General features: G+C 45.1%; 1 protein-coding gene across 1 annotated transcript in view; it reads right to left on the bottom strand.

Annotated features, from left to right (window-relative positions):
• The window catches only part of ADAM19 (ADAM metallopeptidase domain 19), a 75,833-nt gene extending 64,337 nt beyond the window's left edge, over positions 1 to 11,496 (bottom strand). Inside the window, exons 1-3 of the mRNA XM_006089078.3 lie at positions 11,357 to 11,496; positions 8,613 to 8,698; positions 4,120 to 4,190 (exon numbers count right to left, since the gene is read on the bottom strand). Of these exons, the coding sequence (XP_006089140.1) occupies positions 4,120 to 4,190; positions 8,613 to 8,698; positions 11,357 to 11,423 (224 nt within the window). The 5' untranslated portion in view covers positions 11,424 to 11,496. The remainder of the gene's footprint in view (positions 1 to 4,119; positions 4,191 to 8,612; positions 8,699 to 11,356) is intronic.
• Positions 11,497 to 15,825: the final 4,329 nt, after the last annotated feature.

Genomic DNA, 15,825 nt, shown 5'->3' with positions numbered 1-15,825 from the left:
TTCTCGTGTTTATGTTACCTAAACTAGTAGTTCATCCTCAGCTTCAAGGTCCATGGTTTGGAGGCGATTTTCCTTTATCCCACTGTCCCCTCTTTCCAGGGATGTCTCCATGAATGGAGAGCAAACTCTATGTTTCTTTTCCATTTTTACACTTGCATGTTATCCTTTAAATAGGTGGAACAGTAGTAGCTCTTAAAACCCAACTGGGACAAAACCCCCATTTGAAAGATGAGAAATTTGAGGCTCAGAGGGGCCAAATGGCTTCTTGACCAATTCCACGTGTCTGCCTCAGAGCTCAGTACTGTATCACACTGCCCTAACCACAAGTAGGGGTCTCATAACAACAGCTATGCACCAATATTTGCAAATTACGTGTATATGTGTGAATAAATATAAAACAATGTAATATATACTCCATTCGAGCAGTGTACTACCTTCATGACATATGGTTGAGTCTAAAAAAAACAGGCATGGACCAATATGTATAGCATAATCTCATTTCTGCTCCTCCCTTCCCAACAAAAACAGCAGCCTGTGGGTGTGCTTCTGTGCGACTGTGTCTATGAGTGTCTATGTGCAGATTCCCACATGCATAGAAAAGGTCCAAGGTATGCTCACCAAAATTGTTAACAGTGGATTCTTCTTGTGGGTAGGAGACTTTCATTCTTTTACTTATTATACTTGGGTATTGCTAAGTGTTTTACAATGAGCATGTTGCTATGAGAAAAAGACACGAGTGAGAGAAAAAATAAGACACTCGTGAGAAATCACAGTAGCTGCCATTCACTGAGTACATAATATGAGCAAGGCACTATGCTCGGTCCTTTACATGAACCATCTCATTTCATCTTCATGGCTCTAGAGCGTGTGACTTTCATTGTACCCCAGATAGGGAAACTGAGGCTTAGAGAGGACATCCAGCCAGGAGGTGGGAGAGCTGGGACCTGAACCCAGGACTATCTGACAGGAAAGCCAAATGCAGATTATCTCTGCGATGCTTGTGTACTGAGTAGATAAACATCATTGTTTATTCTGAGTTGCTTCACAGCAGAAAATCACTGTCAGCTGCCATGCTATTGAACTAAGGCAACTTGGGTATCTGCTGCCTGAGCTAAAGGCCCCTCCCTCTCTCCTGGCCCAACCCCCCTGCTCCTCCATCCTCACCATTCTTGGCAATCTCTCCATGTGCGAATTCCATTAAAGGCCTGCTCATTGCTATTTTGGGCCATGCATTAGCACGTGGGCTTTGATTTGATGGGAGAAGTCCAGACACCTCAGGATGATGAAAAAGACATTAGAAATGTCTTCTCTCCCCTCAGAGTGCCAGAAGCTCTTGCCCACAGCTCCCCGGGGCACCCATGAATCCAATGTAAGGGAAAATGTATAGCGGTTGGGAAGGGAGAGAAGAAACCTTCATAATCTATTAGGGCCTTTGAACTTGGTTGTCCCTTCTCCTTGGAATAGCCATCCCCTAGCCATCCACATGGCTCATTTTCTCATCTCCTTCAGGTCTTGACTTAAATACCAATTCACCACCAAGCCCTTCTCTGACCATCATTCTGAAACGGCACCTCCCTCCCCATCCCTGCTCTCTGAGCCCGTATGTTCCTTTGTTTCCATAGCACTTGTCACCAGACATACTACACATTCACTTGTTTATCTGCTTACTGTTCTCACCAGCAGACTATAAGCCCCATAAGGGCTGAACTGTTTTATTCACAGCTATATCCCCAGTACTGACACTGGTGCCTGCACTGCTATAGATGCATAGGAGATGGAAAAAAAAATGAATGAATTGAGGAACTTAAAAAACAGACTGAGGAGTCGCTTAGCACAGGGCCCAGTTTCCCCTCAAATATCATAGGATTATAAAAACTTTAACAGAGAGATTTGAAAAATCAGAAAAGCATCATCCCCACCCCCAAGCTGTTTTGCATCTGGCCTCGCACGCACCATGAATGAGAAGGCTTTGGGAAATAAACACAATAGGAAGTCGTGTGCAGTTGGAGTTCCGCTTACTAACACATGTTCAAAAACAAAAAGCCCAATTTAGACGAAAATAGCAGGAAGCTGTCCCCCGGGATACCTGATGAGGTCATAGTGCTTGACGCTGCTGTTTCCATTTTTGTCAAGTCTCCTGCCTCCTGCCAACTCAAGGAGCCCAGGAACCACATCCAGGCCCCTGCCGCTCACTGGGAAGCCAGAGAGCTGCTCAGAGCAATACACAATAGAACCACATCCACGCACTCTCCTTAACTTCAGATCCAACCCAAGAACACAGAGGATCCTACTCTCACCTCTCTCGCTTACCTGCTGTGTGGCCTTAGGTAAGTGTCTACCCCTCTCTGAGTTGAAGCTTCTACATCCACACATAAGACAGTTGTACTCAGTGCCTTCCCACTACAACTTCCTATGACCTCTTACAAAGGCTCCAAAACAGACGGGAAGGACGAATGCTGGGATCCCTACTTGGCAAGTCCAACTCCTAAGGATTTGCCCATGACAGCAACCCCACCACTCGGACTGCCCAGAGGAAGCTGGGGGGTCAAATACTCCAGTTGGGGGCAGAATGGAGCAGATTAGACTGAGTGGCAACAGGGAGCATTTAGCCCAGAGCTAGAGGGCTGGGACCATGAGAAAGTGAAGCAGAGCCCTGAGAGAGACTGTCAAGAACAGACCCTCTACAGGCCTTTTCCTGGAGGACACAGGGAAGACTATGCAAGGAGAAATCGCAGGCATGCAGAGCCGGCACCCTTTGGGACAGAGGCAGCCAGGTCTGTTCCAGGGAAATGGGACAAAAAGAACACATTCTAGTTCATAGTCTAGAACAGTGGTCGGCAAACTGTGGCTCTTTGGCCCCTTGAGTGTGGCTCTTCCACAAAATACCGACTTCTGCGCATGGGCCACGAAGTTTCAGTCGCACTGTACGTGCGCCCGCACGTGGTATTTTGTGGAAGAACCACACGCAAGGGGCCAAAGAGCCGCATGTGGCTCGCAAGCCACAATTTGCCGACCACTGGTCTAGAACATATTCTCAGTCAAGCAAAAATGACTGAGATGTCTAACGTTCTGTAGGCAGAGGAAAGGCGTGGATGAAGCCGCATTACTGCGAGTGCTCAAGTCTCACTTCTGCCACTTTTCCGACTCCACCCACCCTCCTTTCGCAAGGGACCAAAAGCCCAAATTTGGAATAATTTATGTTCTCGCTTTCCACCCAAGCTCAGCAGCCTTCCCATCCTTCTGGTTTTGGGAAGGCCCCCATCCATCCCTTTCTTGGCAGTAACGCGTTTGATTACTCATCTGCTTCCGGGGCGGCTGCCAAGAAGAGATGGGCAGTTGTCCGAGCCCGGCAGCCTTATCTGCAAGGTCTGTGTGGCAGCATCAAAGGGGGACCATTGGCGGGGAAAGACCAAAGGCCTCCGTGGTCTCCAGGCCAATGAAGGAGAGCTCTCCAGCGGCCAAGCAGATTGGGAATGGCCCAAGAACAGGCAACAGACAGGGCTATGCATTATCTATTCACCTGCTCCATAACATGAATCAAGATATAACTGTGCTTGATGGCAAATCAATGTGGAAATATTTCTGACTCAGGCCACCACCCAAGATGAATGCGGTTAGAAAGATGGAAGAACCAGCCCAAAGAAGCCAGGAGACTGCTGACCATGCCCCTACTGGCAGAATCTCGGATTTAGCCGACCCCGAACAGATAGAGCAGCCAGGGTTGAAGGTGCAAATCCCAGAACACTCCGCTTTGCCTCTCTCCTCTCTGTTTTCCTCTAATCTCCTTCGCTTCCTGCCATGCCCTGTGCTGCAGCTAGTGAGACAGCTGCTGGAGTCCTCCAGACCATCCCTCCCTCATCACACACACACACACACAGTGAACTCTAAGAAGCAGCCCCGGAAATACAGCCCATTAAACAGTCTAGCAATTTCACAGCAAGTCAAGAGATTGTGGAAACACTGTATTTGCAAGAGGATCTGCACAAAGAAACCACAGATTGAGAGCCTGGGTCACTTCGCTAACGCTTCCTTCCAATCCTTCCAAAACAGCAGCACCTGTGTCCGGCATTGACATGGAAGTGAATTGTTTCATTTTAGACAAAGGAGGACTCCACTTACTCATTCTTCTCCAGGTCCAGGATCAGCTCTCGCCCCTCGGCCATTACCCTGAGCTCAGCTTTGAGTGGATGCTGAAAGCAACAACAAAAGAATGTCAGTTCCTAAAAGCAGGGTGGAGGCTCCCAGGAACACACACAGGCTCTAGCTCAGCCCTCTGACATTGATCCACAGGAAGTGAACGGGAAAGGGTCAATTGCATTCCCAGCCCAAACATAAAATAGCTGCAATCCCAGAAGGACCAATTTCCCTCCCCCATCTGCCTGCGCCTAAAAGACAAAGGAAAGAAACTCCCGAGCTGAAATGTGCTGTAAGTGCTTGCATGCAGATCTGATAAAGGCAAATGCTGGAAAACGTGATCTTCAGCAGCAAATTCTGTGTGGAGTCAGATCTGGATTCAAGTGCTGACTCTGGCACTGCTGTGATGTGAACTTGGGCATGTTCCTAAACCTGCCTACAACTCAGTTTCCTTACTTATAAAACAGATAATAATAGCCAAACGTACGGGGCTCTCAAAAGGATTAAGTGGCATAGTGAATGCAAAGAATTTATCTGCATATAGGAAGCCCCCAGTACATGGTGGCTATTATCTAAAATACCAGGGAAAGCCCCTTCATAATGCGTTCTCATTTTACATTATTTTGTTTTGGCTCCCAGTTTAAATAAATACCCTAGTCATCTCAGAGGAGACAACTAGGAGCACTTCAAACTAAGGTTTTATAAGTCCAAAAGAAGATACATTTTACATATTAGAGCAAATTTGCTGATGCCTAAAGTTGTTATACACCCAGCATAGGTCATTTACGATATCATACAAGAAAGTATGTTCAACATCACTAGTAACTAGCCACCTCTAATTTTTTTTTAAATACCTTTAAAAGAAATCAAAGTGACAGATTTTTAAAACCATGAATCATAGTGCAACAGAGCACACTATAAAGTGGGCACTGTCATACCTACCAGTGAGAATTCAATTTGACACCACCAACTCTGGAAAATATTTGACAGTATGGACTAAGAGTTTTAACGGTTTAGACCTTCTGACCCAGTAATATAAGACTATGTCTGGAAGGAACAAATGGAAGAATGGGCAAAGGTTTATTATATAGAAGGATGTTCATTAAATACAACCCTGAATAATGAAATATAACCTAAATGTCCAAATAGGAGAATGGGTAAATAAACAATGATCCATTCATATGACATAACACTAGACAATCATTTAAATAATTTCTAAATTATCAAGAAGCTATACATGATAACCATTAGGCACAAAGACTCAAAATATAACACTATATATTTTATTTAAATATACTTTTGTAAAAGGAAAAAGAGAAAAAAACCTAAACCAGTAAGTTACCATAGTTACCTCCAGGCAATGGGATTATGGGTTAATTTTATTTTCCTTTGTGTAATTTTCTATGTTTTTATCATTGCTTAAGAAATGGGCTTTTATCTCTTTTTACCTCATTATTGTGGACACTTTCAAAGAAATTAAAAATCGAAGTCAAAACAAACTTCCATGCTTCAACAATTCAACATAGGGTGGGTAAACTATTTTTGAAGGAAAGCTTATTTATTTAAATCAGGGTATTTACATATTTAAACCTGTTTAAAACAGCACCAATTCTCTGGGGTATTTTAAATATATGCTCTCTAACTTGATACCAAGACACTGATAAACTCTTGAAGTCTCTCTCAATCCAAAAAGCTCTACTAGAGTGAAGTCTCTGCCCCTTTAAAGGTGAACCTAAAACCTTCGTTGTGGTGTCTGAGAAAGTAGGTCACCTGCTTCGTCCGCCACTTCTGGTTGGGGATCTGCCTCTTCCAAGCACATTTCCTCCTCTTCTTTGCCTCAAAACCCACTTCCCATTAGAGTCCTGGGCAACCCCTTCAGGGCTCTGATGAGATCTGAACTTTCTGATCCAGGATGCTTGAGCAACCCTGTCCTTTGCTTTTTTCTTGGCTAATTTGTCCTATTGACTTCTCTTAAGAAGTACATTTCAAAACTATGGGGAGAGGAAGTTAGGTGGATGCTTGCCCAATAGCTTTCCACTAAGGGATTCACTTCTCTGTTTCTGGTGTCCTGCTTCAGCTCTGCCAACACGTGTCTATTCTGGTTGCTGGTCCTTTGCCACTTTACTCTGGGGAGTTCTGGAGCAAGGGCCCTGTGCAATCACATTAGGCTTCAGGGACACAGTCCCAAGTGGTTATCTGAGAATAAGCACATGGTGACAGAGCTGCAGCAATCCTCTTATCCAAGAGGCAGGTGGCCATGTGACAGCCCACACAAAAAAAGGAAAGCTGATAGAAATTGGAAGCACTGTCTCCTCTCCCCAACAGAGACACAAGCTGCAACAGGAGGGCAAATATTTATCTTTAAGTGGGCCATCCAAATATATTTCTTTCTGGTCTGGAAGATGCTCAGACACTGATATTTTTAAAAGATGATGTTCCTTGTTTCCAGGAGACGTTTCAAGCAAAACAATGAAGCAGCATTGCAAGGATCTACACAGCTTCCCCGTCCAGCTTTACCCAGCTTTTCCCTTTCAGCTCCACTGTGTGCTTGGAATGGGTGATGTCACTTCTCCTAGGGAGCTGACCCACTGCTATATTGACCCCGGAGAAGGGTTAAAATTCCTTTCACTTTCGTGCTGGGTTAAATAGGTCTTCAGCTCCACCAGGTATTGGAAATCTGTCCTATGTATTGCATCCTCGTTAAGATCTAGTATGATATTTACTATACAGTGAGTGTTCAATTGATGTTTGATGAATAAATTATGTAAATGAGAATAAGAGGCATGAGTGAAACCCACCTTCCCTCCCTCTCCCTCTCTCTCTCTCCATCCCTTCATTTGTTCATTCAAAAAATACTTATGGTGCCAGGCACTGTGCTGACTATTCGTACAAAATGCAATGACCCAGATTCTGGGCAGACAATGGCTGGGAACAAAGACAGGATCTGGCACGCCACTTTGTTTCTCAAACCCTTCCTGAGGATGATGCCAGGCATCCCACATCTGGAAAGAACAGAGAAGCCTCTACAAAGAGTATCAGAGACAGTGCTCGGTAATAATGGGTAGGCTGGACTAATTTTTAAAAATAACCTGCTCAAGGCTGGTCATCCATTAATTTGTCTAGACTTTTCCTGAAGCTATTTTCAGCCTTTCTTACTTTTTGATGAAATGAATCCCATGCACTCATTGTCTTTAGGGTAAAATGTTACTTGCTTTGATTTATCCTAACATTTTCTCTGTAAGTTTTCTTAGCAAATACAAATTGGAGCATTTTTTTGGACATGTCTGTATTACTCGAACCATAACTGTAAGGATTCTAGGCATTGTTCCTCTCTATTTACCTTTCTAGACTCAAAAGCCACAGTCTGAAGTCTTATCTGACATAGCTCTCTCCTCTCTCTGCTACTGTAATCTTGCGCTCAGATGTTGCCCAATAAATCACTGATCCTTTGAACCCAAAGGGATCTTATTCACTACCCCTGCTCCCCAGCCCTCTTCCTTCTTATTCCCTCTCAGCCCTATTTTCTAAATGAGGAAACAGAGTTCACAAAGTGGGAGGTCAACAATCACATCTTCCTGTCTAGCTCTCCCATGTAAAGCCAGAGCCACAAAGAATATCCTAGATGCACAGGCCCTCTCTGCAGGCACAGGATAGTGTTTTCTGACATATTCCCAAGCTCCTAGATAAAGCCTGTGTACTTGCTGGTGTTGTGGCCCAAGATGCCTATTGAATTTTAAGATATACATTCCCCAGTGAGTCCTGGGTCCCTACCTGAACTCTTATTAAAAAAATTGGAGGCCTGGTGCACCAAAACGTGCACAGGTGGGGTCCCTAGGCCTGGCCGGCTATCGGGGCCTGCTGGCGGGGAGGCGGGGGGAGGGGGTGTGGAAGGACCACAGGAGGTTGGCCGGCCACGGTACGTTGCCTGTGGGAGCGCACTGACCACCAGGGGGCAACTCCTGCATTGGGCGTCTGCCCCCTGGTGGTCAGTGCACATCATAGCTACCGGCTGGTTGTAACAGTCGCTTAGTCTTTTATATATATATATATATATATATATATATATATATATATATATATAGAAGGGTTTGGATTAGCATTTTCTCTCCATGTACATTACCTCATCAATAAAACGAAGCATGTATTACGCAGAGCAAAAATAACAATGGCGATATTTAATTAACTCCAATAGAGCCAGTGATTTTTGTGACACATATTTGCACTTAGCTTGTGTCAGCATTAATGTGGATTTTCATTTCCTCAACTAATAGCATTTGGAAGAGTTCTAGAAGTGTGTCACACGATGAAAGAAAGTCCCATCTGGGATTTCAAAAGTGACAAGTAGACAGGATAGAGTGGGTCAGAAACAGAACTAACGGTGATGACAGGGCCTCCAGGAAAGTCGAGTAGGTGGCCCCCACCCTCACAGAATGATGTTGTCAACTCTTGCCTCTAAAAAGGAGAACTTTTGGTCTTACCTTTTCTCCCATAGGGCCTTCTGCAGCCTTCCACTGAGGTATTATTAGTTCATGCTGTGGCTGGGGGCTGCCTTCCCCTCTTCCTCCTGCCAACACAAGATGCACAACCATTGGAATCCCAGACCTCTGCACCCTAGCTTAGCCACATGCACTGTGACTGAGAAGAACCCCATACTGGGTCATTAGGAGACCTGCTGGATTCCAGGCTCTTAGCATTTACTATGGGTCAGGCACTCTGCTAGGTGTTGGCAATACTGTGCTCAACAGGGGTAGCAAGGGCTCTGTACTCCTCACAGTTTATCTTCTAGAGGTGGGAGATGGACAACACGCAAGTATTCTCATATGGTACAATAGGGTCATGGAATAAAGAGACACTGAAGGAGGGAACCCTATTTTAGACAGGATGGTCAACAAAGATGGCATTTAATTGAGACCCGAGGGACCAGAAAAAAGGCAGTCGTGCAAAGATCTGGAAGAAGAGGCCCCAGGTAGAGGAACCACAGGCACAATGGCCCAGTGTGAGCAGAAGTGGAGTTGGCCTGTGCAAGGAAGCAGCAGCAGATAAAGGTAGCTGGAGTCTAGTTAATGAGGGGGAAGTTGGTAGGAGACGTGGTCAGCAAGACAGCCATGGGTCTGGTATCACAGAGGCCATGGAAAGTGTCTGGATTTTATTATAAATAGACTTGGAAAGTACTGGAGGGTTTAAATACAGAGCAATATGATCTGTATGCAGTTTTTAAAAGATTGTTGGGCTTGCTGGGTGGGGGAGAGGGGAGGAAGGGAGAGTAAAAGCAGAAGGCAAGGCTGGAGACTTTGCAGGAGCCCTGGTGAGAGATGACGGTGCCTCAGAGGAGAATTACATCAGTGGAGAGGAATGAAGTGGTTGGATTCTGGGCATATTCTGGAGTTAAGGCCATGGGCAGTATTTCAATTGTGCTTCTGTTTTCTCATCTGTAGGATGAAAATAATGATACCTGCCTGCCCATCTCATAGAATTACTGGGGAGAGTCACTGTGAAATTGCTTCTCAATCCACAAAGCATCCCAGCATGAACTTGAGCTTCCTAATGGGAAGTCTGCATCTGGATGACACTCCCTACTTTCCAAATCAATCTCACCACCCAGCTTTCCTTCATCTTCATGACAGCCCTGGGAGGTAGGTGGCAGGAATCCTATTTTTTAGGAAAGGCGAATTGTAACTTGTTTGAGGAGAGACTTGTTCTAGGCAGTGGCACCCTCCAACACTGGTTGCAGACAATCTTAATAAAGTGGTCATTTCCCAAAACCTAGGCAAATCAGTCTCCATAAAAACAGGCTAAATCCATAGGACTCCTGGGGATGAGGGTGAGATCTCCAAAATCAATTCTGTCTAAACCAACCACATCAATCACACAGAATGTAGTGGATGAGAGAAAAGATGGCCCTAGCTGTGTTGTTAGAGTGGTGGGATTCTGAGTGATTAACTTTCTTTTCAGATTACTGGTATAATGTGTTCTCAATCAAAATATATCCTAAAAATCATCTCATTAGCCTTGCATCAGATTCATCACTTTGCTAAACATCTGAAGCAATGCATTCATTTACCCATTACCTGTTTTCTGAGCACTATGCTAAGTGCTTGATATTCTGTATTTCTGAGTAAGTCCAGACTCTTTGCAAAAAAAAAAAAAAAAGGAATTACATGATATTTAATGGAATATGTAAAAAATGAAATGATCTTTATGATGCAAAAAAAAAAATACTGAAAGCAATCTAAAGGCTCAGTAATGGAGGAGCACAGTACATCTTTAAAAAAAAATTGTTCAAAACTTGGAAACAAGGCAAAGAGAAAGCAGGATGTCCTCTGGATGTCACATTGTGGCATTGTTTAAGGGCCCTTCCAGGATCACTAAGTTATCTAGGAGAGTGGACCTCTGTCTGACTTGTTTTTATTTACTATTCATTAAAGGACTGTGTGTGTTCACTGTAGATTTCTGGTCCGTAGAGATGCAAATGACTTCACCTTGGTAGAAAGATAACTAAGAAATCTGGTCGGCTGGCCCCATGGGGCACTGACCACTTTTGCATCTGTCCCAGAACAAGATTTCCACACTCTTCTTCCAAGGCCTGTAACCACTCCTTTTCCTGAACTGGCTTCACCACTCCATTCACTGCCTCAAGAATGAACCCAATGAATCTTTGCCACATTCACCCCACGTTTGTATGAGAGTCATATTTTTAACTGTTTTAAGATTATAGTCCTGCGATTTCTTGATGGAATTTATAGTCATTAAAATCATGTTTTGGAAAACTTAACGATGTAGGAAATGCTCATTATGTGAAGTAGAAAATGCAAGAAACTGTACATATGGTATGGTTCCAATTTTATCAGTATATATTTATAGGAACAACACACACACAAAGACTGGAGAAAAGAGGAGAGACTAGGAAAGCAGCGGAAAGAGAAGCCAACAGCAGGGAAAGAAAGAAAGAAAAAAAAAAAAAAAACAGAGGAAAAAGCAAGACAGGGAGGAAGGGAAGCCAGGGAGGGGACCCGCCGCTCTCTGCATGCTCAGGACCTCTACCACCTCCCACAGCGGCGTACAACGTGGGAACAAAGCCGGGCTCCCGGGGGGCTCCCGGGCTGGGGTCGAAAGGGTGCAGCCCCGCGAGTTGCGGGGGGAGGGGGGGGGCAACCGCCAGGTCCCTGGACCACCTAGCTCACCCACCTCCATCGTCACCCCAGCCCCCTGCCCCGCCACTTACTTCTGGTCCATGCCAGCAGGGCGAGCGCCAGCAGGCAGCGCCGGGCGGCGCCCACACCCCCGGGCATGGTGGCAGCGGCCCCTCGTGCGCCCCGCGCTCACAAGCCCGCGGCCATGCCGGCACCCCAGCCAGGCGGCGGCGCGTCTGCAACCCACTGACCGTCCAGCGCCTCCCTGCCGGCTCTTAGCCATCAGAGATGCTCCGCCCTCAGCTCCGCGGGGCTCCGCGGGTGGAGGAGGGGACGCCCCGCCCGGAGGGGGTGGGAGGGACGCCAGGGGAGGAGCCGGCGGGACCCCTGGGGAATTCAGCGGGCTCAGGTGACCCTGAGCGGCGGAAGGAGAGTCCAGGCGCCCTGAGGGCTAAGGACTCACTCTAGGTGGGCGCGGCCTGGGGAGGGTCCTGGGCTTGGGCTTGCAGGAGTTAAGCTGGACCCGTTTAACGCTGGAACAGCGGCCCGTTCCTCCGTCCCGCACTATTCTAGACGCCTTGGGTGACACTGAGGCCACTCACTCAGCAGGTTAATGGAACCGCCAGGCACAAAGAGCTAAGTGCTATGTGGAGCTGTTTTCTTAGCAGGACGCAAATCAAGGAGCCATTCCCTCTGACTGGGAGGGGGGAGATGGAGCAGAGAGGATTCCCAGGACAGAAGACATCCGAGCTAGGGAGGAGGAGGATTGGAGCACCAGGCAGAGAAAGTGGCCTAGACAAAGGTGTTAGGGCGGGAAAGACCTTGAGCTGTACTGAGGGGAAGTTGGAATTTGGGATGGTTCGGATTAAAGTCTGTGGAGGGCTTACTTTCTGCAGGAATCAGAAAATAACTATAACTGAGGCTGGCATAGCCCTTACTGAGTACCAGACACTGTCCTCCGCACGTAACATCCCTTCATTTATTTAATTAATTAATCTAGGAAAAGGACTACCCTTTATTGCCTTTCAATATGTGCCAGGAACTCTGCATACATCATCTCTTTTCATTAGCCCCATAATTTCCTAGAGCAGGTACTAAGAGTATCCTGTTTTACAGATGAGAAAACCAGACCTAAGAGGCTAATTTGCTCAAGGTCAATTAGTCTTAAAGGTTCTTTCTCCAAAGAGTCATACTGGGGGTTAGGGCTTCTACATAGAAATTTGGGGGAACATAGTTCAGTCCATAATAGTCCATCCTCTGCTCCCCAAAATGCATGTCCTTCTTACATGCAAAATACATTCATTCCATCCCAATAGCCCCCAAAGTCTTAACCCATTCCACCATCAGCTACAAGTCTAGTGTCTCATCTAAATACCTAATTAGATATGGGTGAGGTTCTAGGTATGATTCACCCTGAGGCCAAATTTCCCTCCATCAGTGAACCTGTAAAACCAGGCAAGTTACTGCTTTCAAAATAGAGGTATAGGATAGACATTCCCATTCCAAAAGGGAAAAATGAGAAAGAAGGGTGACGGTTCAGAGTAAGTCCAAAACCTAGCAAGGCAAATTCCACTGAATCTTTTTTTTTTTATTGTTGACAGTATTACAGATGTCCCCCAACCCCCACCTTTTCCCCCTCCTCCCAGCCCCCTCCCCACCCCAGGGTTATGCACATTTGCATATCAGTTCTTTGGTTGATCCACTAAATCTTAAAGCTCCAGAATAGTCAGTCCTCTGGCTGGATGCTCTGCCTTCCAGGTAGCTGGGGCATCAGTGTCATCCCCGTGGCCCTAGGCAGTAGCCTTGCCCCTGTGGTTTTTTGCAGCAACCCTGCCCCTTGAGGCTCTAGGCCTGGGCAGCCTGGCTCCCAGAACCTAGGAGGGGGACTCACCCTCTGAAACCAAGAAAGAAAGAGCCTTGCCCTCTAGGCCTGTATGCTCTACGCCTGTAGAGGGAAGGAAGGGCAGCCCTGATGATCTCTGAATCACCCTCAGGGTCATTCTTCCCTTTCCTTGAAGGATAAAGCATGCCCAGTAACACCATTGTTCTGTCCTGTAGAATCACAGGAGCCCAAAAGCCTTTCTTATTTCGTCCTGACTCTGTTCCCTTTGGTCCAAACTAGTTCTCAGCTGGTATACTCGCATCTCTATTCCTGGCTTCTGTTAAAATGGCTGGTTAACTGCATTGGTCATCTTATTGCAACAGTCTTGGTGTCCTATAGGTCCTTATCTCCAAATACAGTGGCTTCAACATATGGATGGAAGTAGGGGACATAATTTAGTCCATAACAGGGGCTTTCCCCCCAGAGCCATGAAAGTAGGATTCTAGTCCCAGCTCTCTCCAACCAGCTCTGTGACTTTGGGTAAGTCACTTCTTTCTGGGCCTGGATGTCTGACCAATGACCTGGGAATGGGAATGGCTACCCCGATCCATCTCACCCAAGAGCTATGAGAAGCTGTTCAGATAACGGTGGTGAAAGTGCTGTACCAGGCAACAAATGCTGAAATGTCAAGTCTAACTGATTCTATGGACCATCTACTTGCAAAAGGCATGCAAACTCCATACTTGAAATTTGTTTCCATTTGCTGGCACTCAGCTGATCAGTATTTAATCAGCATGTACCCCTGAACATTGGGAAATGGCTCACAAGAGAAAAAGTCTGGTGGTTATGGAACTTTGACCAAGGAGTGATAAAGTTTCTATTCTGTTTCTTATCCACCCCCTTCGCAGTTATACACAGGCACAAACATATACAGAACTTTTGACCCCCTTGGAAGCCTTCCCATTTACTTGTAAAGAATGTATTTGTTGTTTTTTAAAAATACTACATCTCTACATAGTTTTTTAAATCTTCATGACATATAACTACTAATTACATTTCTGGGAAACTATCCTAAAAATAAGATAATCTGCAATGCACACAAAGATTTATGGACTAGAATGTTCATAGTGGTGCTATTTATAATAACGAAAATATTGGAAACAACCTAAATATCAAATTGTGAAAGAACAGTTAATAAATTACAGAATAACCATATGATGGATTACTGTGAAGGCATTTAAAATAACTTTTACAAAGAGTTTATGCTCTGATGTTAAATGAAAAAAAGCAGGGTCCAAAATTACATTTAGATATGACCTCAGCTATGTAAATAAGACATTTTAAAAAAAGACTAAGAGGAAATGTGCTAAAAATGTTTGTAGTGGTTACCTCTAGGTGGTGAAACTTTGGATGAATGAAAGTTTTTGGGTTTTTGGTTCAGCTTGTTTTTTTTGTTGTTGTTTTTTGTTTTTTTTTTTGCTTGCTTGTTTATTTTCATGTGTTTTTTTTCTCTCTTAGTTCCTACAATACTTAGGTATGACTTTAGTAATGGGGGTGGGTGGGTAAATTGTAAAGACAGGAAAAGAACTCAGAAGGAATAATAGTTTATCCTGGTGGCTTAGAAAGTTTTGCATACTTGACTTCTCTCCTCTCATGTTAGGGAAACTGAGGCAGGGTTAGAGCAACAAGTTTCAAACTTCTGGAGTCCAGGTGACCCAGGTCACTGTTCCCATCTACAGTACACTAAAATGGTTAGGAGGTGACCATTCCTGCCAGGGTTTAAATCCTTTTGCTGTCCTTAACTGGCTGTAGGACCAGGGGCAAAAAAAAGCTTTTCTGTAACTTTGTTCCCTCATCTATAAAGGATGCTGATAATGGTAGTTCCTAGTTCAGGAAAGAGTGATGATAGGGAATCCTATATAATAAAAGGCTAATATGCAAATTGTCCCCTCAGGTGTTTGACCAACCAGGCATTCGACTGCTTGCTATGATGTGTGCTGACCACCAGGGGGTAGTGCAGAATGAAGGAAGGCCCCACCTGGCAGCCGGAAGGCCCTGATTGCCGGCCAGGCCTAGGGACCCTACCTATGCACGAATTTCGTGCATTGGGCCTCTAGTATATATAATGAAATCACTTTAACCAAGCTAATAAATTGTTAATTAACATTATGAAGGTTGAGTCATTAGGAAAAACTCCATTCTAACTAGCCCAGGAACTTAAATTTTTTAAGTATTCCAGTCCTGCATGAACATCAGACTTCCAGATAACCCTCTAATTGTCCCCTGAAGGAGTTACAGATCCAGGCCATCTGATTACCACCTGACTCAACAGATACACCCCCTTGACACCCATTATCCAGATGCCCGGTCTGACCAGAGCTCCTGGCTCCACTCATCCTGCCTGCCTGACATCTGTCTGATCGCCATCCTGGAGTGATCTTAGAGCTGAGCATTCAGGACTGATAATTCCAGAGAACGTACTTTTTACTAGAATAACTTTTAACTTTCCTTTCTCCTTTGGAACATTTCTGGGGTTTTGCCTAGCTGTGCTCCCAGTTTGCAAACTATCAGACCCTTGAGTAAATCTTTATCATTTATTTCTAGCAAAGCCTCCGGACATTTTGAGTTCACTCAACATAGCTCATTGAGTTTTTGTGAAGCTTAAATGGGTGCTTAACGTAGTACCTCTCACATAGTAAGCAGTCATATGCTAGCTTTTATGATCTTCCTTCTACAGCT

The sequence above is a fragment of the Myotis lucifugus genome, unplaced genomic scaffold, assembly GCF_000147115.1.
Source record: "Myotis lucifugus unplaced genomic scaffold, Myoluc2.0 scaffold_56, whole genome shotgun sequence".
NCBI classification, from domain to species: Eukaryota; Metazoa; Chordata; class Mammalia; order Chiroptera; family Vespertilionidae; genus Myotis; species Myotis lucifugus.
The sequence above is the reverse complement of the archived record's forward strand: the minus strand, read 5'-3'. Positions and strand labels throughout refer to the sequence as shown.